The sequence below is a fragment of the Ictidomys tridecemlineatus genome, chromosome 4, assembly GCF_052094955.1.
Source record: "Ictidomys tridecemlineatus isolate mIctTri1 chromosome 4, mIctTri1.hap1, whole genome shotgun sequence".
Classification (NCBI taxonomy): Eukaryota; Metazoa; Chordata; class Mammalia; order Rodentia; family Sciuridae; genus Ictidomys; species Ictidomys tridecemlineatus.
This window is the reverse complement of record NC_135480.1, coordinates 188,667,821-188,692,289: the sequence shown is the minus strand read 5'-3', so window position 1 is coordinate 188,692,289 and position 24,469 is coordinate 188,667,821. Positions and strand designations below refer to the sequence as shown.

Below are 24,469 nucleotides of genomic sequence, written 5' to 3'. Positions count from 1 at the left end.
GTACCATATAATGAGGAGTTATTGAGTTGCCCCCTAAGGCGGTTAGAGCTCCACCTGGGAGTTGTGGATACATTTAGGTTATTTACCAGCAGCAATATAGAGGGGCTTAGGAATTGTTGATAATTGAAGTAGGTGACTTTTTGTATTCTCAACCAACTTTTTTTTTCCATGGTGATGAGATAATTCAGTATGAGAAATTGAGTGGAAGTGTAATTTTAATGTACCCTAGTAATTATTGATGTAGTTTATATTAGACCAGAGGTAGAGAAATGTATTATTGAATACTTCCTTTGGTTTGTTTGTTTCTAAGCCAGGGCCTTTCTACTTACAAGGAGCTTTGTTCTCTGGCAAGTGATCTTAGTCAGCCAGATCTGGTGTATAAATTTATGAATCTGGCCAACCATCATGCAATGTGGAACTCAAGGAAGGTAAGTTGCTATCACTGGGCAGTTTTTCTTTTTTACTTCTAAAACCAAGCATGTTATGTTGGCAGGCAGTAGCAGTTGATTGACTTTGTAAAATCTGTGTCTGAGAGCCTTACTACCACATGGCTACTATTACTGATTGGTAAGGAAGACCCAATAAATCAGGCTCTCTTTAAGATTAAGTTTGGGAGGGAGATTTTATTATTCCCATATATTTAATGCTAATAATTGCAATAGGTATGTCTGAGCCACTTTATCTTATTACTTTTAGGGTGCTGCTTTTGGTTTTAATGTAATTGCTACAAGAGCCGGAGAACAGCTGGCTCCTTTTCTGCCTCAACTAGTTCCTCGTCTTTATCGTTATCAGTTTGATCCCAACCTTGGCATTCGACAGGCCATGACAAGTATTTGGAATGCATTGGTCACTGATAAATCAATGGCAAGTATTTGTGAACTCTCATGTGTTAGGAAAATGCTGTAGCTTGTCTGAGGTCCCAAAGTACCCATATTTCTTTCTACTTTCTACCTAACTACTTATTTGTTTTAATAAATAAGCTTTCTTTCAATTATTGCTTTCTTCCTTCTTTCACAATATCAAAGGTGCTTACAACAGCAGTTATTAAAATCTCAAAAATAGAAGAAACCTAAGTGTCTGCTGGAGGATGGTTAAGGAAATGGTAGTGTATTCAAACAAATGGAATATTGTATGTTGATGCTGTGGAGAATGAGTTATAGTGTGACCTTCAAGGAGTTCCCTTTCCTGGGGAGACAGACAGGGAAACAAGCAATTACCATGTATTGTTTTTCTCTCATGATTTTTTATCAACTGGTTGTTTGTACAATTAGATATTAGAATTTCTCAGGATATGTCTGAGTACCATCTCTTATTTTCTCAGCTTTCTCTGTACCATTCCATGGCTTATCAAAGTTATCTTAATTGTGATGGTTTCCAGTCCTGTACTGGCCCAGATGTGGCCTGTGCTCCAGATATGTGTTTCTGATTGCCTGCTTGAGACCTTCACTTGGCTCTTGTTTCAATATCATTAACTTATCCAGAACAGGACTGAAAAAAAAATATAACCACCTTCTTATATTCTCCTCACTGTTTATATACTTATCCAAACCAGGAAACTTGGTATCATTCTTGATTTTTGTCTGTATCTTACCCCTACTTCCCAAATGAATTCAGTAGCAATTTCTGTTGATGATGCTTTCAAAGTCTTCCTTGACTCCACTCTTCTTCTTTCCCTAATTCTATCCTGATGACTAGGTCACCATTATCCTCCTCTTTTTCTTTACCTTCCTTTTTTAATGATCAGCTTAGTAGCAGATTAGTAGTAGATTTTTTAAAAAAGGCAGATTGCATCATGGCTTTGCAATTCACTTTGTATAAATACCACGATCCCTACAATGCTTTATATAAGTGCCTGCACATGATGTGGCCCTTTCCTCTTCCATCTGATACTAGGTTGAATGTATTCCTGTTCATAGCGGAAGGTACTTGAGGGTACAGCTTTGAAGGCTCAGTGAGTTTTATTTGCTCTAAGAGAGTATGTGGTACCTCTGGGTCAGCCAAAACCTAATAGGCCAGGGGCCTTGTAGGTCTGAATTCAGGCCATAGGCCTAGGATCTTGAGAGGTGATCATCATTTCTGAGTGGGTGAAAGGTGAAGCTTCAATTGTGATGAGATTACCTATGTTAGATAGAGGAGGGGACATAGGAAGCTATCATTTGTTCAATGTTAATGAGTTATTTATCTCTCTTGTTTTCTGATGTATAAGTGAGCATAACATAACTCTTCTACCTACAAGATTAAAAGTGGAAAAGCTACAAGTTATAGGAGTCTTTGGATTTATTGGCATAAACCCCGACTCTACTGTCAATTTGTCATTATTACAAAGTTGTTAAATGTATATCAGAACAGAGGCTTAAAATATGAAATTCATCTTTCATCATGAACGATCACAGTACTTCTTCATGAAACAGATGCTATGCAAGGTACTGGAGATACAGAGATGAGATATCATCCCTGCTCTTGAGGTCCTCGGTGTAGTGGACTGGATGGTCTGATATGATGCATTTTAAGAAGTTGTCATGGGTTCACAGAGGAGAGTCCTTAGGACAGTCTTTTCTGATTGGTGGCTAATTGGAGTTTGAGGGATGAATAGGAGTTTATAGGTAAAGGAAGTATGTGCCAAGGAATGGAGATAAGAGAGAACAGATACTTTTGAAGCTAAATGAGTCACAGAAGCTTTGTAAGCATGCCCAGGTGATTGGACTTTCAGCTTTGCATTTCAGAATGATCACTCTGATAGCTTACAGCAACCAAAGTGGGGAGAGATGTGTAGGCCGAGATGCCTGGGGAGACATGTAGGCTGTTTAATACAGAAAATGTGCCAGTATGGTTGAGAAGTGAATAATTTGATTGTTGATGGATTTTATATTTTTAACATTATCTTTTTGCATTCATTAGGTGGATAAGTATTTGAAGGAAATTCTTCAAGATTTGGTTAAGAATCTTACTAGCAATATGTGGCGAGTTCGAGAATCCAGGTATCATTTTTGAAATATAAGAATAGTCAAATACAAATGAAATTTTTTTCCTTTTAATTTCCAAGTTTTTTACTTTGTGAAGAAGGAATAAAATAAAACTACTTGAAAGCTTATTTCTGGTTTGCTTATGTAGTTACTTTTCTTTAGTTTATTTTAAATTCTTATCAATAGTTTTCCTATGTTAGTTTATATAAATATTAAATTAAAGAATGGATTGGGGATTTAGCTCAATGGCAGTGTGCTTGCCTAGCATGCACAAGACCTTGTGTTTGGTCCTTGGCCCTGGGGGGAAAAAAGAAGAAATTAAAGATATACTTTGATATACTTTGATGACTTTGTATGGTAGCATGTATTTATCTATGCATTTTATATTCATTCAGTATTTGCTATGTGCTTGACAACGTATTAGGTGCTGAGGGCACAATGGTGAGTAAAACATGGCATATTGTATCAAAGGCAGTGTCTTATAGTTGTGGGAAACAAATGTTTGATGATTGTAAAGGCCAAATATATGTGATATATTTGAGGTACTAAGAAAGGATAGTTATGATCTGGAATCTATATGAATGTTTCATAGTAACATATTGAGTTTTCTTGATCAAATTAATTTTTTTTTAGTTGTTGATGGACCTTTGTTTTATTCCTTTATTTATATGTGGTGCTGAGAATCAAACACAGTGCCTCACACATGTGAGGCAAGCACTCTACCACTGAGCCAAAACACCAGCCCTTTTGATCAAATTTGCAATCAATTTTTTTGTTTTTGTTCTTGTTTTCAGCTGTTTAGCTTTGAATGATTTATTGAGAGGAAGACCCCTAGATGACATCATTGATAAACTTCCAGAAATTTGGGAAACACTTTTTAGAGTACAAGATGATATCAAGGTATTATAGAAATAAATCTGCATTTATTTGTTGAATAGCTTAATATGGAATTGTAAAAATATGTTATATATTTTGAAATTCTATATCCAGTTTTTAAAAAAACCCCACAGTTTCTTATCATAATTTTAGCCTTCATTTGTCTCTGAAGTTGTAAGGGTGATATCTTTAGATCTAAATTGAATTGACTTACAAAAAGAAAAATGGTGACTAACTTTTTCAATAGAGATCGATCATGCTTTTATATTAGGGACAAATAATTGTTTTGAAATAATTCATAATAATTCTACTTTGGTCAGTTTCGTAAATTGGGTTAGTCATTCCCAAATAAAGTGATTAATGAAAAGTTTCTCTGAATTTTTCTTGGGCATCTTAGTCACCTTCATATCACTATAACAAATGCCCAAAATAATTTACAAATAGAAGAGGTTTTCCAATTTGTGATTGATGAGCCCCATTGTTTTGAGTCTGTGCTGAGGCAGCACATAGGAACAGTAGTATGTGGTAAAGTAAAACTATTCACTTCGTAGCAAGGAAGCAAAGAGAAGGATCAAGAGACCAAAGTCTTACAGTCTCCTTCAAGGGCATACCCCTTATGACCAAAGGACCTCTGATTAGGCCCCACCTCTCCAAGGTTTTACCATCTCCTAATAGTACCATCTAGGGACCATGTCTTTGATAAATAGACCTTTGGGGATCACTCAGTATCCAGACTATAGCATTGGGCTAATCTAAATTTTGGATACTTTGATATATTTAGGCACTTCAGGCTTGTCTTTTTGCCTTATTCATTAGAAATTTTTTAATCTTTTAGAATCCTCACAAAGATCTTTATGTATTTATTTTTATGATACATTTAATTTCTGAATTGTTAGACTTAGTGACTAATTTTTTTGTAAGGTCAAAATAGGTCATACCCAATTTTTAAAAATAGTAATATGGCATATGTTCCTTGTTGAGTATAGTAGAATTGTGTGTGTGTGTGTGTGTGTGTGTGTGTGTGTGTGTATGTGTGTGTTTATGAGATGTATGTATATTTTAATGATATTGAAAGTAGAGACTTTTTACTAATCTCTGTAGGGTTTGAGGCAGTTAATTGTTTATTGTAGGGTAGTTAAGAATGAATTCTCTAAGTTGTCTGATGCCAACTTTTCCTTTTTTTAGGAGTCTGTACGAAAAGCAGCTGAATTAGCTCTGAAAACTCTGAGCAAGGTGAGAGCTCTCATATCCCTGTGGGGATGGAATAGGGCAGGGTTTTGTATGACTTTGACAATACTTTATTTTTTGTCACATGAGATCTCATTTAGTTGCTGGGTAATTGGCTTTACTTTTTAGTTCACTGTTTTTATAATGGATGAGAAAGCAATACATAAGAGTACTAATATCTTAAACAACATCCCTTTGATCTCTAAATGGTGAGCATCTGTAGGCCTTTACATAAGGTGTGACTTGCACCCTGAAGAACACATTGTTGTCTTAGATCAAGCAACATCTGTCTTTTATCATCTTTCGTATTTATGATATTTGAAAGCTTTTTGAAACTAAATAGTCTGCCACTTGAAATTGATTTTGTGATTTATCAGGGACTTTTACATCAAATTGCATAAACTTTGCAGTGGTAAAACTGGATCTTAAATCCAGGTGTTTCACATTTCAGATTTGTGCTCCTTATTGGCATATTATCCTATCACTGAAAATTGTTAATTCGATGGTGATGATGATACTTTAAACCTTCTTTGAAGTGTTTTTTAAATTCATTTTCTCATTTTATTTTCAACTCTTTTGTTCCCCATTTCACATATTTAGAGAGTAAAATGGCTTGCTAAATTTTCTGACTTAGTTATTGGACCTAAGACTCAATACCAATACTCATTCCTCTGTCTCTCCATATAATGTGAGAGTGTAGACTTATTTATTCTTTTACTAAGAGTGAAATAAAAGTCATTTTGTCATATGAATGCTTTATTGGCTTAGAGGTCAGTTTCACTAATGTCCGTACTCTTTGTATGTGAGGTTTGTGTGAAAATGTGTGACCCTGCCAAAGGAGCAGCTGGCCAGAGAACCATTGCTGTCCTTCTGCCTTGCCTTCTGGACAAAGGAATGATGAGTCCTGTGACAGAAGTTCGAGCCCTGAGGTATGGATCAATAGAATAAGTGAATGAATTGATTCCTTACTTATTTCCTAGCCATTCAGTAGGAATTGTTTCTGTGAATGTCTTGAAAATATAAAGAAATAGATTGAGAAGAATCTATTGAGGTAACTCAAACATTTAAGAAAAATTGTGAGTCATATATTTTCAGGGTAACATTCTCAGGGGACCTTGTTTTTGGCTTGCATTCTAAGTTGTGTTATTTTGTTGTTGCTGGCCCCAGCCAGTACACATTTTCTAAATATTCAGGTCCTCAAGAGCTTGCCAGTTGGTTATAACACTTAGTAATGCTACTATTTTTCTGTTCTCAGTAAAATAATCTTTACAGTGATCATTAGTGGCTTCTGTATCCACTAGGTGGAAGGCTAATAGGGAATTTTGTGATGGTTAAAGCTAATCAAACCTGAATCCACTGATCACTGTTAAAACCATAAAAAGACATTATGTGCATCCCACAAAATTTGATAGGTAGGCCACTTAACAATGCATCCTATGAAAGATTACTATAGTCGTCCCCCCTCCCCCAAATAATTGAACCTGAACTCAATTTAACCTGTAGATCTGTACAGAGAAACATGTTAAATGATACAAATGGAATATAATTAGTGAGGACAAATTAAGAAAAGGAGGAAGGAGGGAATTCTTCAAAAAGATTGAAGGAATGCAGTCAATTATAATGGATGAATTCTGGATTCCTATTTCAACAAATCAACTTTTAAATATATTTGTGAAATAATCAGGGAAATTTGAATGTGAGATGATAAGAAAAAGTTGTTTACACACACACACTTCTTCTGGTACTAGGGATTGGACCCTGGGCCTCATACATATTAGACAAGCATTCTACTACTGAGCTACATCCTCATCCAGTTATTAATATATTTTTAAAATATTTATTTATTTATTTATTTTAGTTTTCAGTGGACACAAATCTGTATTTTATTTGTATGTGGTGCTGAGGATCGAACCCAGGCGAGCGCGCTACCGATTGAGCCACACCCCCAGCCCAGTTATTAATATTTTGAAAGTGTGAAAATGGCATTATGATTATGGTAAAAAGTCTTGATTATTAGAGATACATACTGAAGTTTAATTATAGGATATGCTTTGAAATAATACAGTGGCTGGAGAAAAATGGTGCCTGAATATGTGGAAGAGTTATAAATGAAACAGAATTGGCCAATTATTGCTAACTGTTGGACAAGGGAGGAATACAAGGAATTTCATTTATGATTCTCTTTCTTTTCATATGTATTTGAAAGTTTCTGTAATAAGAAATTAAAAAGAAAGTGCCAAGGGATGAAGGTCCTGGGTTCAATCCCCAGCACCCTCCCTACTGCCAAAATAAAAAAAATAATTGCCAGGACCATGCTCTGTAACCATGTAAGTATATGCCTAAATGCAGTGAACTGCAGAACATCCTCATGATTAGATCTGTAGGGTTATTACTTTTGGTAAAATTACTCAGGAGTTGTATTCTGTGTGTCTTACAGCATTAACACCCTTGTGAAGATCAGCAAAAGTGCAGGAGCCATGTTGAAACCACATGCACCCAAACTCATCCCTGCTCTGCTGGAATCCTTAAGTGTATTGGAGCCCCAAGTTCTCAATTATTTGAGCCTTCGGGCTACAGACCAAGAAAAGGTGAGTTTGTTGCACAAGTCTATTGGTAAGTATTATGAAGGAAAAGCCCTATTAAGGTACTGAGGGTCTCAGTAATACTTCCAGTGTCTTTAGATAGACTTCATGACTTCATGATATTTTCATCACATTGCCACTCAGTTCCTGTGACCATATGCACATGCAGTGTTTTATTATTTTCTTGAGGGGATGGCGAATCTGGCTCATGTACATTATGTATCTAATAAAAACTGACACCTTCTTCTTAAAAAATGCATTAATATAAATTTAATACAGTTTTTTTTTTTTTTTTTGGCATGCTTGTTATTTTATGTGTTGGGTTTCTACCTTCAGAGTTCTTCTATGGACCATCCCCTGTGCTACAAGTGAAGAAAGACTTTGTTGTAGTTGAAGATTGTTCTGTTGTTCATATATGCTGGGATTGCCTTACCTTTGATCAGAGTCATTTGTTAAAATTGTAGATTAAACATATTCTGTGGAGCAAAATTAAAACAACACATAAGCCTAGCAAGTAATCCCCTAGGAGTCTCCACTATTAAGTGTTTCCTGTGCCTTTTTTCAAATTCTTTATTTTATTTAAAAACTTTTTGTTTTTTATTTATGCATTATAGTTATATAGTGGTATTCATTGTGCCATATTCATACATGCACATAATATAACTGTTTTAAAATATTTTTTAGTTGCTGCTATACTTTTATTTATTTAATTTAATTTATTTATATGCAATGCTGAGAAATGAACCTAGTCCCTCACACATGCCAGGCAAGTGTGCTACCGCTGAGCCCCAGCCCCAGCCCCCATAATATAATTTGATCAATCTCTTTCAAATTCTTTTTTGTCATGGGCAACCAAACCACAGATAATTTAAAGATTATCATTTTTAAAAATAGAGAATCAGACTATGTATATTGTTTTACAACTCATTTTTTAAAAACAGAATAATACATAATGTCTATATATAGATTTTTTTCATTCCTTTAATGCATGCATAGTATTTTACAGTGAGGTGAGTTTGAATTTTTGTGGGAGAGGTTTTGCACCATCACAAGTTATGCATGTTGCTTTTTATCTGAGCCTTTGCCAACATTGAACAACATCAGTCTGATAAGCAAGAATCTCATTGTACTGTTTTGTACTTTTTTAAAAACAAAAACAAATGCTGCCCATTATCTTTCTATTTTGTATTAACCATTTCTTCTGTGATGTGTTTCCATTCCATGCCTATTTAGCTACTTGGTGGTTTATTTTACATTTATCTTTGTTTATTAGTACCATTATGGTGCTGTCATATGCAATGTCAGTTTTCTTTCATTTTACCATTTGACTTTTAATTTCTCTAAATTGTTCTACCAACTTATTTTTTTCCCCTTTGCCTCTTTTACTGCTCTGTCTTGTCCATTCATCATTCTTGCTTCTTTTAGCAATAGACTTACCCTTTCTATATTCCCATAGAATGTTTTGAAAATTAGGAGTATAAATTCTGATTCAAACCTTGCAACCCTAGGCAAATCACTTCTCTTTGCTTTGCATTTCCATTTATTTTTGTCTGAATAGTAATAACCTCTTTTGCAGCATAGTTTAGATCAAAATACCATTGCAGTTATGAAGTTCATCATAATGTTAAAAGAACTAAATATAAAATATATATATATATATATATCACTTAGACACAACTTTTGAAAACGTTTAGTAGAAATTTAGTCTGTTACTTTATTTAGTGAATGGAGAACCTGAGTCTCAAAAAGCTAGGTGGCTTGTTTTTTTTTTTTTTTTTTTTTTTGAGAGAGAGAGAGAACTTTTAACATTTATTTTTCAGTTTTTGGCAGACACAACATCTTTATTTTATTTTATATGGTGCTGAGGATGGAACCCAGCGCCCCGCGCATGCCAGGCGAGTGCGTTACCGCTTGAGCCACATCCCCAGCCCGCTTGTGTTAATTTCTAACTGCAGTTAATTTCTTACTTGTCTGGATTTCTCACCTTTAATGAGATGTTACAGCTAAAGTGTTGAGTGAGGGTCAATAGAAATTAGACTTATGCTTGGCTTTATTACCAATTATTTTAAAAAAGCTCTTTAGTTCAGAAGTACAACCCTTTTATTGGTGTCTGTGTGGCTTATTCCTAATTAATTGAATGTCCTGAGGGACTTAAATTTGTGTTCTTCAGGCTGCTATGGATAGTGCTCGACTCAGTGCTGCCAAATCATCTCCCATGATGGAAACAATCAACATGGTAAGTGTCTAAATATGATGAGAAAGTTAGTTTGCTTCTCTTCAAGTGTAATTTCTTCAAAGTATTCACCCTGTATTAAATGAAATGAATTGAAGGAATAGATCAGTTAGCTATTGTGACTTTAGTTGTTTCTTTTTCTTTTTTAATTTATGTTTTAGTTGTAGTTGGACACAACACATTTATTTATTATTTATTTATCTATCTATCTATTTATTTATTTATGGTGCTGAGGATCGAACCCAGGGTCTCACATGTGCTAGGCATGCGCTCTACCACTGAGCCATAACCCCAGTCCTAGTTTTTTTTTTAATATTTTATATTTTAAAATTTTGAATGATATATTAAAAATGTATACATTTGAGGGTTTTAAAAATATTCTTATTTTCTTATTCTGTTACTAAATTAAGTAAATGTTTTCCTAAAACTAGAACTAAATAGTCCAAATTTATGATACAAGGGAGAATAACCTATTAAGAGATAATATAATCTGGATCTATCTACCTATTTTAAAAAGATTTAGAATCCACCCCCCCATCCCACCCCAAGAGTTGTCTTTGGGAAGGACCAAGAAATTATCAGCTTATAGGTATTTAATGAAGTAGGCAGCACAGAAGGTAGTTGAAGGGAACTGAACAGTTATGTATGTTGTTTAAGTCATAGGAAGGAATTTTTGGCTAAGAGCTTCTTGGCATTTTGCGGTTCTGAGTTTTAAAGTTCCTTGAGTTTCGATAGAGTCATCTCTACCCAAGAATTCCCTGTAATGCTTAACTAAGAGCTTGTGAGCTACTGGAAATTGGTTTACTAAGCAGATCACAGAGCTGCTGGACAAGGAGAATAGAAATTTTTAGTGCCTACAGGGGGAATAATACCAAAATTTAGTCTAAGGATATTATGTCTTAGTTGGTTTACTGAGGGAATATAAAGCTTAAAGAAATGGGAGTAGTTAGCAAGCACCATATGAATATGTTCATTAATAATAGAATATGTGGATGCATTTTAAAAAATATAGTATACTGAACTAGAGAGGAATTTATCTAAGAAACTGACTTACTAGGGATGGGAAGGTATGCCCACAAAGAGGTCAGTTTTAACATAGGACTTTTTACAGTAAACATGAATTAATAAAGAGAAAGTAGGTCCAGAGAGGTCTTTTGTTCTGGGTTATCTTTATTTTCTCCTTTAATAAATTGATGTTTTTCATTGTTTTTGTTTTGTTCTGTTTTTAATGTTGAACTACTGGTAGATATTTTTTCTGTTTGTAGTGCAATGGTGGTTTAAATATTGAAATCAGAGCAAAATCAAACCAGTGATTTTTCCAATTCATATCAAATCCAGTGGGTACATATTTGACCCGAGCAGTTTTTAATTTAAGATGTAGTATTGACTTTAATTATTTGCTAAGGTTTGCCTTCATATTTATTCTTTTCCAAAAGTGCCTGCAATATCTTGATGTGTCGGTGCTGGGTGAGCTAGTTCCTAGATTATGTGAACTGATCAGAAGTGGTGTAGGTCTTGGAACTAAGGTAAGTAAATGTATTTTTCACAAGAGGAAGTATACATCTTCATTAGTTTTGAGATAGAAAAATATAATAACCATCATGTTTGAAATTTGCATCTCTATATAACCTAATATTATTATACATTGAACATTTTGTTTCTATGGTTACACGAATAGCTTAAAACTTGTAATTGATTTGGAAATATAACATGTGCCTGATGTAGGAACTAATATCTTCTTTTTGGTGGATTCATTTGTGTTCCCTGGGTACATGCTCTTGGTTCTCCTTTATTATCACTTAATGGTGACGCACATCCATTTGTCAGGAAGTGATTGTTTTAGGGTATAAGAATATTTCGTAGAGGGGTCTGCAGGTTTTGGGTGGAAAAATGTCCTCTTTTCAAGATTATACAAGGATAATCCCCTACTTTTTTGGTAGGCTTTTTCTTTTACTTTTTAAAAATAGGGCAGTTTAGTTTCACAATAAAATTAAGCAGAACATACAGGGTTCCCATATATTCCCTGCTCCATGCTGGCATAGTCTTTCCCACTCCATAATATGCACCCGGGTGGGAGGGGTTGGGGTAGGCATGCCATTACAAATGATGAACCTATAGTGTCTCATTATTTCAACCAAAATCCCCACCTCCTTTTTGAAACAAATGACTCAGTTTTTTTTTTCTCAAGGCAAAATTGGTATTTATTTAAAATTTTTAACATTTATAAATCAGAAAGAAGTTTAAAAAATTGTTTATAATTTTAATGCACAGAGAAAATTGTTTAAACTGAGTATATTTTCTGTGCATGTATCTTCAGTAATGATCATATAATACTCTATTGTATGGAGATAAAACTGTTTATTTTAATCCAATGAGGAACATTGATTGATTTTTAGGTTTTTAAAAAAATACTAAAGTGCTGTGATGAGTATCTTTGGATACATTGAAAACTATTTCCTTTGGTTAAATTTTTAGAAAAGGAAATGCTAGCATAAGAGTAAGTGATTGCTTGTGTTGTTTTCCTACAAGATTGTATCTTTTTTTTTTTTTTTTAATTCACAGTGCCCAAGGCCACTGATCTTGTTGGAGGTCTTCAAAAAACAAATATCTCTTCATTACTAGTTCAAAATAAGTTTTCCTTTTTCTAGACTGAATTCTGGAGGGTCTATTAGGCTTCATGTGTTTCATATACTTAAACCTTTGGTACCAAAACCATATTGTTTGATAGACTAAACAATGTGATCATCACACTTAGACCTTTGCTTTTTTTGTAACTCTAAAGGGAGGCTGTGCCAGTGTCATCGTGTCTTTAACAACTCAGTGTCCGCAGGACCTAACACCTTACTCAGGTGAGTTTGTTTTACCATGTTTGTGGAAATTTTTGCACGGTTGTATATCTTATGAGACAAAGTTTTAAATGGAAAAATATTTAAACATGTTTAATATGCTGTGTGCTTTTTTCCTACTCTCCAAATCTCTTTGTCTCGAGGTTTGCAGTGTTTAGCAAGTTTTTACTGTCCTAGGAGTGTTTGATTGTTGTTTCTTAGTGGTATAAGGAGGTAAGAGTATCTTGTCATTCAGTAGGACTTGTTTATCATACAGAACTAATTTTATATCAGCATTTTTCTTCTTATACTGGCTTCTAGGTAAGATGTGGATCTCATGAACTTTTATGTCTCCATCTCTCATTTTTGCAACTTTCCCCACAATATTCTAGACAGTGGTTAACTTTTAATTTACTATCAGGAGACAGAAGGCAAAACAGTACAAATATAACATTCAAGAGATCTAAACTATTATGGAGTAAACCAGCTATTAATTATAAGGTTATTTATTTATTTTTGTCTTGGAATAGAGTAGACCATTTGATTAACCAAGTATCAGATTTTTTCTTTTATTTCTGGTAGGTAAACTTATGAGTGCTTTGCTTAGTGGCCTGACAGATCGAAATAGTGTAATTCAGAAATCTTGTGCATTTGCCATGGGCCATTTAGTTCGGGTGAGTTGAATTTCTGATTTAGTTAAATAAAACTCTTTGATAATTATAGAGAAATGACTAGAATTGTTTCTTTTTTAGACCTCACGAGATAGCAGCACTGAAAAACTGCTGCAAAAGCTCAGTGGCTGGTACATGGAGAAAGAAGGTACCTTCTGTTTCATGTCAATTTTAATTTAGACGGTAACGTAATAAAGTAATACATGTAAAGTAACAGTGAATTGTTCTCTGACATAATGTATTTTGTTAGAAACATTTCTAATTCATTTTACTTGTTTGTTTTGCTATGGTACAAATTGAGCAATAGTATATTTAGATTAGTTATCCTGAAAACCAATAATTATTATAAAATTTTGGTTTCTTCTTCTCTTCAGAACCCATCTATAAGATTTCTTGTGCTTTGACTATTCATGCGATTGGACGATACAGCCCTGATGTATTAAAGAACCATGCCAAAGAAGTTTTGCCCTTGGCATTTCTAGGCATGCATGAAATTGCTGATGAAGAGAAATCTGAAAAAGAAGAATGTAATTTATGGACTGAAGTGTGGCAGGAAAATGTACCTGGTTAGTACACTGCCTTTAAATTAAACCTGCTTTCTATAAACTATAACTGGAATTCTTTTTACTGACATTGTTTATTCATAAACTCCTCTATAATTTCTTTCCTAGAACTTTAACAATATGTATCTCATTTAATTTTTAGTCAATCCAAATTTCTAAGTACACAATGTTGGCATTTGGAGCTTTTCTCTTTGACTTGTGGCTGCCCATGTGAGAATACAAACTGCCCAAGCAAAGTAGGGCTCCACTTATTTTAGTCAAGAGTATAATGGTTGGTGCACGCCTGTAATCTCAGCAGCTGAGGAAGCTGAGGAAGGAGGATTGTGAGTTCAAAGCCAGCCTCAGCAACTTAGCAAGGCCCTAAACAACTCAATGAGCCCCTGTCTCTAAATAAAATACAAAAAAGGGCTGGAGATGTGGCTCAGTGGTCGAATGCCCCTAGATTCAATTCCTGGTACCAAAGTTAAAAAAAAATAAAATAAAATAAAGTGTAACGGTGATTTTTATGTCGCTCAGTATTATTTTGGAGTAGTGTTTCTCAGAGGTGTTTTTTCACTCTGACACACATTAATGTATGATGGATCAATTGCACTACATCTTCCTGGAAACATATCCAAGTTCATGTAGTCCTTACTCTTATAAAAATAAGCCACACCACCCACTGTTCCTCCCTTTGAGAGTGGTGTGCTTTAACAGTTTGACAATCATTGCTTTAGACTGATGGCCACTGACTTTCTTCAGACTTAAAAAAAGAGAAATTGGTTAATATTTCCTGTCACTTAAGAAGTATTTTAACTGCATTTTAAACCCAGGGTCCTTTGGAGGCATCCGATTGTACCTGCAGGAATTGATTACCATTACCCAGAAGGCATTGCAGTCTCAGTCTTGGAAGATGAAAGCCCAGGGTGCCATTGCCATGGCATCAATTGCAAAACAGACCAGCTCTCTAGTACCTCCATATCTGGGAATGATACTGAGTGCATTGTTGCAAGGCCTGGCTGGAAGAACATGGGCAGGAAAGGTAAAGAAAACATTCTTAGTTAAATTTAAAATATCCTAAAAAAACTATGACTTAATATTTCATTTTCTATAAAAATAAGAGTCTGGTTTTGTGTGACTTTAAATGTATTGTTTTTGTGAAGCTGATTTCTTAGTCAGTAGGAGGCTTTGGGTAAACTTCACCTGGTTTTAACTATATGCTATTCATCTCAAAATGTGACCCTCATGTCCTTGAATGCAGAGATTAATAGATCTTGCATATTTGATTATCCAAGTTATCTCTTAAATCACGTGTCATCAATTTGTAACTGTTGATCCCATAAACAAGTCAGGATTGGGCTTGTGTAAAGTTGAGTACCAAGGCAAGCTGCTTCTAATCCTGGGGCTGTAGTTGCTCATGTGAGGTCTGTGATTAGAAACTGTTCTTTTTTACACAAGGGACATACAGTGAGTATTCAGTGGAGAACATGAGACTGTGGCAACATGTAATGGTCTCCTTTATTTTGTAAAGGTCAGTAGTGGCCAAGGCAGTATTGTGGAAATAGTATTATACTGGGTATCAGTTGTAATCGTGATTCTGTGGTTGATACTTTTGCTGTGTGATCTTGGGCAAATATGTTCTCAGGCCTTTATGAAATGGAGATTAAGATCATTATCCTGTATTCATGGTTTGGAGTAAAACTTGGTGTATGTGCCTGTAACAACAAAGCACATTGAAGATAAGATGAATGTTGTTAATTTTTGTTGTCATAATTATCCACTATTCCTGAGGTAATTGTCATCATGGTATAGAGAGTGTGACATTTGTGGGCTTAATAGTTATTCCCTCATCTTGCATTTCCTTAGGAAGAACTATTGAAAGCCATTGCCTGTGTGGTGACAGCTTGCAGGTAAATGTTCTATTAAGATGTCATTTCTTAAACTGAACCTGAAAGTTGTAACCTTTATTAACTGTTTTGATGCTTTTTTGTGGATCCTATAGTGCAGAGTTGGAAAAGTCTGTGCCCAATCAACCCAGCACAAATGAAATTCTTCAAGCTGTTCTGAAGGAGTGTTGCAGAGAAAATCTTAAATACAAAATCGTAGCAATCAGCTGTGCAGCTGATGTTTTGAAGGCCACCAAAGAAGACAGATTCCAGGAGTTTTCTGACATTGTCATACCTCTCATCAAGAAGGTAATGACAGTTACCTATGTTCTATTAGGTCTGGTCTGTACTTAAAAGAAAAAAAAGCTAAAAAATATATTTCTGTTTCCTGATTGCATGTTTTATTAAAGTTTGTCTTTCATATGATAGGCGAGAAGTCTTCAGGGACTCTGGTTCTTTATATTTTATATTTCACTAGAGTGAAATATAAGCCCATGTGTCATGCCTCTGCAATATACTGGGTAATTCTAGTAAAAGAAGACTGATTTTTGGATGGGGTGGTACTCAGTGGTAGAACACTTGCCCAGCACGTGTGAGGCACTCGATTCGGTCCTCAGCACCACATAAAAATAAATAAATAAGAAAATAAATAAATAAAATAAAGACTGGTTTCATTTGGAAAATGAAGTACATTTTTTTAGAGGTTGGACACTAAAAAGAAAGAGGAATATAGTTTACTTATTTGAAGCATGAAATATTTTAAATAGCTTTTCTTGTTTCTTATTTTGCCAATTTGTATTCATTTTGTTTCCATAATAAGACTGTTTAAATAATTTCCGTTACATATATAACAGTAGTATATGGATTTGGAGACTTTTGATTTAAATTGATTATATCACCAGTTAGCTGTACCAGTTACTTCTGGTCTATTCCTGGTTTATTAAGAAAGAATTTGGGTGTATATCATTACCAAGTTTCTTCCATTGTTAATTCTAATTCTAATGCAGGTCTTTTTAAGGTCGTACGCAAAACATAACATATATTGTGTTTTCCCCACTTTTTATTTAAAGTACTTCCCAGATTAGAGAAATATTATTTCTATTAAAAATTCTCATTATAAATAGGTAAACTATTGGTAGAGAATTTAGCATTTAATTCTTGGTCAGTGTCTTCTACTTTGGTAATTTATTTAATTGCTTTGATAGTGTTTCTCTAACTTTAAAAATGAAATAATAAATTTTGCTTTTCTGTTCTTTGATATATCCTAGAACTCACTTGAAAGCATGGGGGTCCGGATGACCAAAACAGAAGATGAGAATGAGAAGGAAAGAGAACTGCAGCTGGAGTCTTTGCTGGGTGCCTTTGAGAGCCTGGGCAAAGCCTGGCCTCGGAATGAGGAGACCCAACGTAAGCACCAGAACCTGCATTTGAAGAAGTGCTATAACCTGAGGTTACAAGAGCATAGATTTTCTGTATGGCAAATTAATAATTATTATAGAATCTGATTGAATAATTAGATAATAGTGAGAATTATGTAATATAAATTTTATTACATTATCATCAAATAACCTCATGATGATTATATTGCTTTATTAGAGCTACTGTAAGAAAGTTTCACAAGCTAGAGAGCTGAAACAGTAGAAATTTATTTTCTCACAAAACTGGAGGGTAAAAATTTAAAATCAAGGTGTCAGCAGGGTTGATTTCTTTTGAGGCCTTTCTTTTTGGCTTGTATCAGGATGTCTTCTTCCTGGGTCTTCATGTGGACTTCCCTCTGTACACTGTATCTTAATCTCTTGTTCTCTCAAGCCATATTAGAATAGGGCCCACCAGTATGACCCTTTTAAAGACTGTTTGCTGATTCAGTTGTGTTCTAAGGCTGGAGGTGGTTAGGACATCAACATAGGAATTTTGGTGGACATAGTTCATAACAACCATGATAATTTTTATGTGGTTGGCTTGATTATAGGAATTATTCTGTTATTTGATTATCTATTCTGAGGAATCCAGAAAAATTTATTAGTATCTCTTTGTCTCAAAATTAATGGCCTTGCTGCTATATCTTCACTAAGCAAGTGACAAATGTTTCACTGAGAAACTCATGACTGAGAGATTTTTCATAATTGGACAGGTACTTTTAAAGGATTGTTGAATCAGAGTGCAGTTAGTTTTAAGTCCTTTGACAGGTCCTTCAATGTGGGCTGATGCCACTCTTTTAAGTTTGCTTGTTCTGGGTTCCATACTGTGTCCCTCTGGATATCTCAATATTCTTGAGTATTATGAAATGTATTGTGGATTATTCATGATTTGTTTATCTAAAATCAGACTTAAGGGTTTTGTGCTTTGTGTGGACTTCTATTTGTATATTTTGTATAAAATATACTTGTGATGTATCAGAAGAATTTTCCAAAAGACACTGTACAGATTTGTGAGTGGTATTATCTCTTGGTGCAGTGTATGGATTTTAGTGGAAGTCCTCTTATTTCTCACCATTCGGACTATTAACTTTTGCCTGAAGCTAAAAAAGTAGGGAATTACATAAAAAAGATGACATAAAAACAAAACAGTTCATTTTAACTTAGAAGTAGAAATGTACATTTGTTTGACCAGAGAGCCAAGGCCATTCCTATAGAGTTTAACTGTTATACATTGAAGTTTCACATATATCTTACTCAGAATGTTGTCACCTGTAATTTCTGCCTGTAATTCTTTTTTTAAAAAAGATATTTACTTTTTAGTTGTGGTGGGTCACAACACCTTTATTTCACTTGTTTATTTTTATTTTTTTGTATGTGATGCTGAGGATCACACCCAGGGTTTCGCATGTGTGGGGCGAGCGCTCTACCACTGAGCCACATCCCCAGCCTACCTTTTGTTTCTTTAAAAATAGAGAAGAAAATTACAATTAAGAGAAGAAAATTACAATTAAGAAGCAAACGTAGTGCAGAATTCTAGATTTTTACCACCCTCCCTTATTTTTACATTTCTTCTACTAAATCCTATAGCATTTAAAAAAATGGCTCCTTTGCTGAGTGTTATACCCCTGATTCATCAGGTAGTGTAACATTAATTATGTAATTACAACAACAGTAGCAATTGGGACAGCAGGTTTGTGACCAAGCACTTGATTCTTGGTAAACATATGGGTTGCAGAAGCTTATAAGAGTGTGGGAGGCTCCAGAACTTAGCTTTCTTTATTAGTGTTATTTAGGGAGTTTAAAGGGAAAGGAAATATGGTTAAAATGCTCCTTAGTTCTGTAGAGGATGATATGCCTTGAAAGCAAACATTTATGGAAATAGATATAATTTTGTTGGGAGAAGAGAGGTCCTGATTAAGGAAATTGTTTGAAAATTAAACACAAAGTCATGCTGAAGGTTTTGTTTTTTGGGTGGTGGTGGTGATTTCATGACTTTAATTAAAGGCATTTATTGTTTCCCTCCTCTGCTTTATTCTTCTTGTCTCTCTACCCTCTTTCACTGTCCTCTTCTCTATCTGTTCCTCATTTGTTCTGTCACTCCTTCACACTTTCTTCTGCTCTGTCCTACATTTTATTTTTCTCAGGTTGTTATCGTCAGGAGCTGTGCAAAATGATGTGTGAACGGCTAAAACTCAGCACATGGAAAGTGCAGCTGGGAGTTCTTCAGTCAATGAATGCTTTTTTTCAGGGGTAATTTGCTTTATCTCCCTCCCCCCACTAGCATTCTGTATATAATCAATAGAATTGTTACAAATTTTCAAACTAGTAGCTGAAGTGATATAGTACAAATTATAACATGCAGGTAGAAATTGTTGTGCCAGGATGGTTTGAGAATGTTTCTTAGTAGCATTTGTGTTTTGCTTTCTGATTTGTGTAGGTTAATGCTTTTGGAAAAAGAACATGCAGATCCTGCAGCTTTGGCTGAAATTCTCCAGGAAACTTGTAAATCTATCACTTATTCTTTAGGTGAGTGTAGTAACCCAAAATTGATAAGAAATGCTGATTTTAAAGCTAAGGAACTGATCTTTCAATATTCCCTATCTTGTTGTGGGAACTAAATTTCTGGAACAATGGCCGAACTGTCCTACTTATTATACTCCACCTAAACTGGATATTTTAATCTAGAATTATAGTAGAATTTTAGCACCTAGATTAGACCTTTGTGGCAAGTATTTAATTTTTTTTTTTTTTAACTTGGAAATGATTTTAAACTTACAGAACAATTGCAACAAGTAGTTCACTTACGGTGTCCACTTTTGCTCATTTTGTCCTATTGCCTTTATCTTTTGGCTTTCTACATATTTGGTCCTTTTTCTGAAATATTTGAAGTATATTATTGCTTATATTACATCTCTTTATTTTTACATTTTCACTGTGCATTCTTTTATATAACAATAGTATAGTTATTAAACTTAGATAATGACACAGATGTAGTGTTATCAAATTTTTACCATTCATATTCTCTTTTTTTTCAGTAATTTTATTTATAGGATTTCCTCAGAATTGTTTTCATTAAAGAATTCAGTCAAGGAAAATTTACTGCTTTAGTTGTTATACATTTTTAGTCTCTTTTAATCTGGAATACTTCTTCAGCCTTTGACAGTTTTGAAGAATAACCACATACGCACCCCCATTCTGTTACCAGGGATTGAACCAAGGGGCACTTAACCACTAAGCTGCAACCCCCAGCCCATTTTTATGTTTTATTTTGAGACAGGGTCTTGCAAAATTTCTGAGGCTGGCTTTGAACTAGGGATTCTCCTGCCTCAGCCTCTCAAGCTGCTGAAGGTAGTTGTGTCCCACCACACCTGGTTCTCACTCCTGTTTTTGAAAAATGGAATGTTTGTAATTTGTTCTTTGATGTTTCCTCATGATTAGATCTGGCTTATGAATTTCCAGTTGGGATAGTACATAGGTCATACTGTTTTTCCTTGCATCAAGAGGCACACAGTGTGTTTACATCCATTTGTGACATTGATTTTGATTACCTTGCCAAGGTATTAGTGATTCTCTGTACTGTATACTTTCTATTTTTTTCTGTTCTGTCTAATTAGCAGCCTGTGGGAACATAACTTTTAAGACCATTTAAATAATCTCCTTTAAAACTGCATCTAGCAAGCAGTCTTTGAGAAGACACTATTAAGACTGTGCAAATTTCTCCTCTTCAAAATGTCTTCTCTATATGGCATGAATTCATAATTCTTCCTTGAACCAATTTTTTATGATTTTTCAACTCGAGCACTTTCCACATTTGCCATTTGGTAGCCAGTATTCTTTTGTAAGAAAATTTTTTCTTCTCCCTATCTGTTTGTTTATTGACTGGTATTGATTTATGGATTCCTTCAATCCCCCCACCTCCCAATGAGTTAATTATTTTTCTTAAGTAATTTATTACTTAAATTGTCCCATTTCTCCAATGGAAGCCCCTTCAAGCTGACCTCTTACATCCTCTTGGCAAGTCACCATCTTTTTTTTAAAAAAAATATTTATTTTTTAGTTTCAGGTGGACACAACATTTTTATTTTGTTTTTATGTGGTGCTGAGAATCGAACCCACTGCCCTACGCATGATAGGCAAGCACGCTACCACTTGAGCCACATCCCCAGCCCCACCATCATTTTTTGTAGCACTTCTTTCCCTACCTTGGGCTTGGTTTTGTATTAATTTTTTGGTATATAATTTCACTGTGAACTAGATGCCATATCTAAGAGTAGATACCAACAAGGCATAATTTAGTTGCACCTCTTGGAGTTAGCATGCTATTATGGTTAATGAATTGACAGCTAACAACTTTGTCTTTGTAGGGTTTCAGGTGTCCCTGAGTTGGTCTAAACATTGGGTTGTATAATGTTCTTTGGTAAAAGGAGGAGGATCGTGGAAACCTGAAGACCTTTCTTAGCTATGATGTGAAGATGCTATATTTGAGATAGTGTCTTTTGATTTCCCACTTCTAAAATGAGTTCTTTATTACCATGTTGTAGTGATTGGTATATTTGGCTGATAGTCCCCTCTGTTCCCCAAAGTGAGGAATGTGGATATGTAGCACATTTCAAGTATTTGATAGTAATTAGCAAGGGGAAGCTCACTTAGAAAAAACAAAAACAAACAAGAACAACAAAAGTTGTAGCTTTCTATGAAGTTACAAGTTCTGAACATCTTTCAGTGACTGTAATCTTAGAAGTTCTGTCTTGAAGGCATACATATGAACTGTGTGATTTTCTTCTTAGAAAATAAGACCTACTCATCTGTGAGAACAGAAGCTTTATCTGTGATAGAATTACTGCTTAAAAAACTTGAAGGTGAGTTTTTGATAGTTCTGGTTGGAGGACCAGCAAACCCAGACCCTTTATGGCACATAATTTAGAAATGTTTTGTTTTGTTTTTGCTTATACTCTAAAATACAAATTAATATATGTGCATATCAAGTAGAATATACAAAGCTAAAATTATTCAATTTAAGGGTTTGATACTTCTATATACTTCTCATGTATTATTAAGTTGTATTTATCCCAGAGTAATAAAGTTTCTGTTTCCATCATTAATTATGATTTAATCTTGGTTAATTACGGAAGTGTTTGACAATGGCATAGTAGACTTAATTGAATACATATAAATAAGCAGAGTGACACCACTGGAAAGAAGATTGAAAACATTTTACACTTACCCACTTGAGTCATCAGATTTGATAATAGCACTTTTTTAAAAGTCATATTTCTTTTTCCTCATTTTCTTTCTTTTTAAAAAACTTTATTCAGAAACAAGTTTCTTCTAATGGTCTATTGCATCAGTGGTAGGAAAAAAAAAATGGCCAGCATTTTCTCCAGTTTTGTTTTTGTTGCTGATTTCAAAAGGAAGCCTGTTTTGGTTTTCCTCTATTTTTTATTGTTTTTACCCCATGGTTAAGAATGCAGAAGATGGAACAGTTTTCTCCACAGCCTTGTGGATTTGCTGTTTGTTTTTCTATCTTTGCTTAGCAGTTAATGGTAAACATCACAAAGTCCCTTTTTTCCTTGTTGAAATAAAAGAGCTAGGCACTTAGATTACTGAATTCTCAGTTTGCCAGAGAGGTGCTAATATATTCTAGACGAGGAAACTGAGGCTAAATGGTTATTAATAACTTGCTTGATGCCACATTGCTAGAAAGTGGCAGAACCTTAAAAATACAATTTAAGACTTGGTATACTTTCTTATTTTCTACAATTTCAGAATGTATATAGTTCTGTTAACTTTCTTTAAAGAAATGAGTCATAAAGTTTCTGCTTAAGCCAACTTTGCAATTAAGGATTTTTTTCCACTGAGTGTATCTTGACACTCTGCCTTCCTCAGTGCTTCCTTCTTCCCACTTTGTTGTGGTACAGTTCCTTTCACTTTGCTTCAATGCTACTGGGAAAGAGGGGTGAGACACTCTGAGTAGCTGTCAGGCTACTCTCAGTACTTGGGTTTTGAGCTACCCATTGAACCTATGATTATTATGTACTTCAAGGGCTTGCTTTGTATTTATTTTGGGTATAGGATATGTGGAAGAAAAGAGTTTCAGTTTTTTTTTTTTCTTGCTTGTTCTGTAAGAGTTCTTTGGTTTCTTTCTCTTTTTTTCTTTTTCCATACAGAATCTAAACAGTGGGAAAGTTTGACATCTGAATGCAGAGTGCTCCTGATTGAGTCTTTAGCTACTATGGAGACAGATAGCAGACCTGAACTGCAGGAGAAAGCATCATTACTTAAGAAAACACTTGAAAATCTGGAATAAATGAGAAGGGGAAGAAACAAGTGCCATGTTTATTGGGGGTTGAAATGGTGGTATTCTTTAAAAAACCAAGTGGGGAAGAGTAAAGATTAATCTGTAGCATGCATCATTCCTTGGCTGAAATAAAAAAAAAAAAAGCCTTAAAGTTTGTTCCTTATTAGCTTTATTTTAACTTGACTCTTTTTTTTTTTTTTTTTTTTTTTATTAAAACGTGGGCTGAGCTTAAAGGAACCTTGGGTGTTTGCGAGGTGGTTGATTGTAAATGAGACGGGAAGAAATAGTTGTTAAAAGAATTAAAGCTATTATAAAAAATTAAAGCTATTACAGAGAGTTGCAGAGCAAGCTGGACAAAAATCTTAGCTATCCAAGCTAAAGTTATTTCAGGATGGTTTCCTATAAATCACTTTAACCTCTTCTTTTAGACCTGAGGAAATAGGATTGGAGGTGATATAAATTACTTTCTGAGCCCTGTGCCAAGGGCAGATCAGGTGTTAAACATCCTGCCCACTACACTCTTTTACAGCCGGACGCCAAAAGCATTGCTAACCATGGCCTACCCCAGAAATTCCAAAGATGAAGTAGATTGAGGGTGACTGACAATAGTCCTTGATTGACTCTTTATCATTGGGTTCTTCAAAGTCAAAAGCTCAACATTTCATGTGTTCAACGGTTAAATTTTTAGAAAGTGATTGTTTAGCATCTTTACAGGTTGAGAGCACAAGTTTGGGCTCCATGTGATTCTAATCAAAGTCCTTTTACAGACAGATTAAAGTAGAAGACAAGATTGTTCCTCTGTCTGTATCTGTGGTTGCATATTTTGCAAAACCCAAAACAAAAAATCGCAGACTGCCTTGATTTAGACCATTTGTAATCTCAAAATTGTAATGACAACTTAAAATTTTTTACTCATTTTTATGCTAATAGTCTGACTTTGTAGGGTAG

At 34.6% G+C, this 24,469-nt stretch overlaps 1 protein-coding gene across 7 annotated transcripts in view; it reads left to right on the top strand.

The window, feature by feature from the left end:
* The window catches only part of Ecpas (Ecm29 proteasome adaptor and scaffold), a 112,108-nt gene extending 88,436 nt beyond the window's left edge, over positions 1 to 23,672 (top strand). For all 7 annotated transcript variants that reach the window (XM_078047946.1, XM_078047944.1, XM_078047947.1 and 4 more), the window contains 21 exons: positions 311 to 428; positions 697 to 864; positions 2,899 to 2,978; positions 3,758 to 3,863; positions 5,025 to 5,072; positions 5,874 to 5,995; positions 7,504 to 7,654; positions 9,819 to 9,884; positions 11,318 to 11,407; positions 12,664 to 12,730; positions 13,289 to 13,380; positions 13,459 to 13,525; positions 13,752 to 13,943; positions 14,753 to 14,961; positions 15,786 to 15,829; positions 15,922 to 16,114; positions 17,074 to 17,212; positions 19,368 to 19,473; positions 19,661 to 19,749; positions 22,011 to 22,082; positions 23,391 to 23,672. In XM_078047946.1, coding sequence (XP_077904072.1) covers positions 311 to 428; positions 697 to 864; positions 2,899 to 2,978; positions 3,758 to 3,863; positions 5,025 to 5,072; positions 5,874 to 5,995; positions 7,504 to 7,654; positions 9,819 to 9,884; positions 11,318 to 11,407; positions 12,664 to 12,730; positions 13,289 to 13,380; positions 13,459 to 13,525; positions 13,752 to 13,943; positions 14,753 to 14,961; positions 15,786 to 15,829; positions 15,922 to 16,114; positions 17,074 to 17,212; positions 19,368 to 19,473; positions 19,661 to 19,749; positions 22,011 to 22,082; positions 23,391 to 23,530 — 2,359 coding nt within the window. In that variant the 3' untranslated portion in view covers positions 23,531 to 23,672. The remainder of the gene's footprint in view (positions 1 to 310; positions 429 to 696; positions 865 to 2,898; positions 2,979 to 3,757; positions 3,864 to 5,024; positions 5,073 to 5,873; positions 5,996 to 7,503; positions 7,655 to 9,818; positions 9,885 to 11,317; positions 11,408 to 12,663; positions 12,731 to 13,288; positions 13,381 to 13,458; positions 13,526 to 13,751; positions 13,944 to 14,752; positions 14,962 to 15,785; positions 15,830 to 15,921; positions 16,115 to 17,073; positions 17,213 to 19,367; positions 19,474 to 19,660; positions 19,750 to 22,010; positions 22,083 to 23,390) is intronic.
* The last annotated feature ends 797 nt before the right edge of the window (positions 23,673 to 24,469 follow it).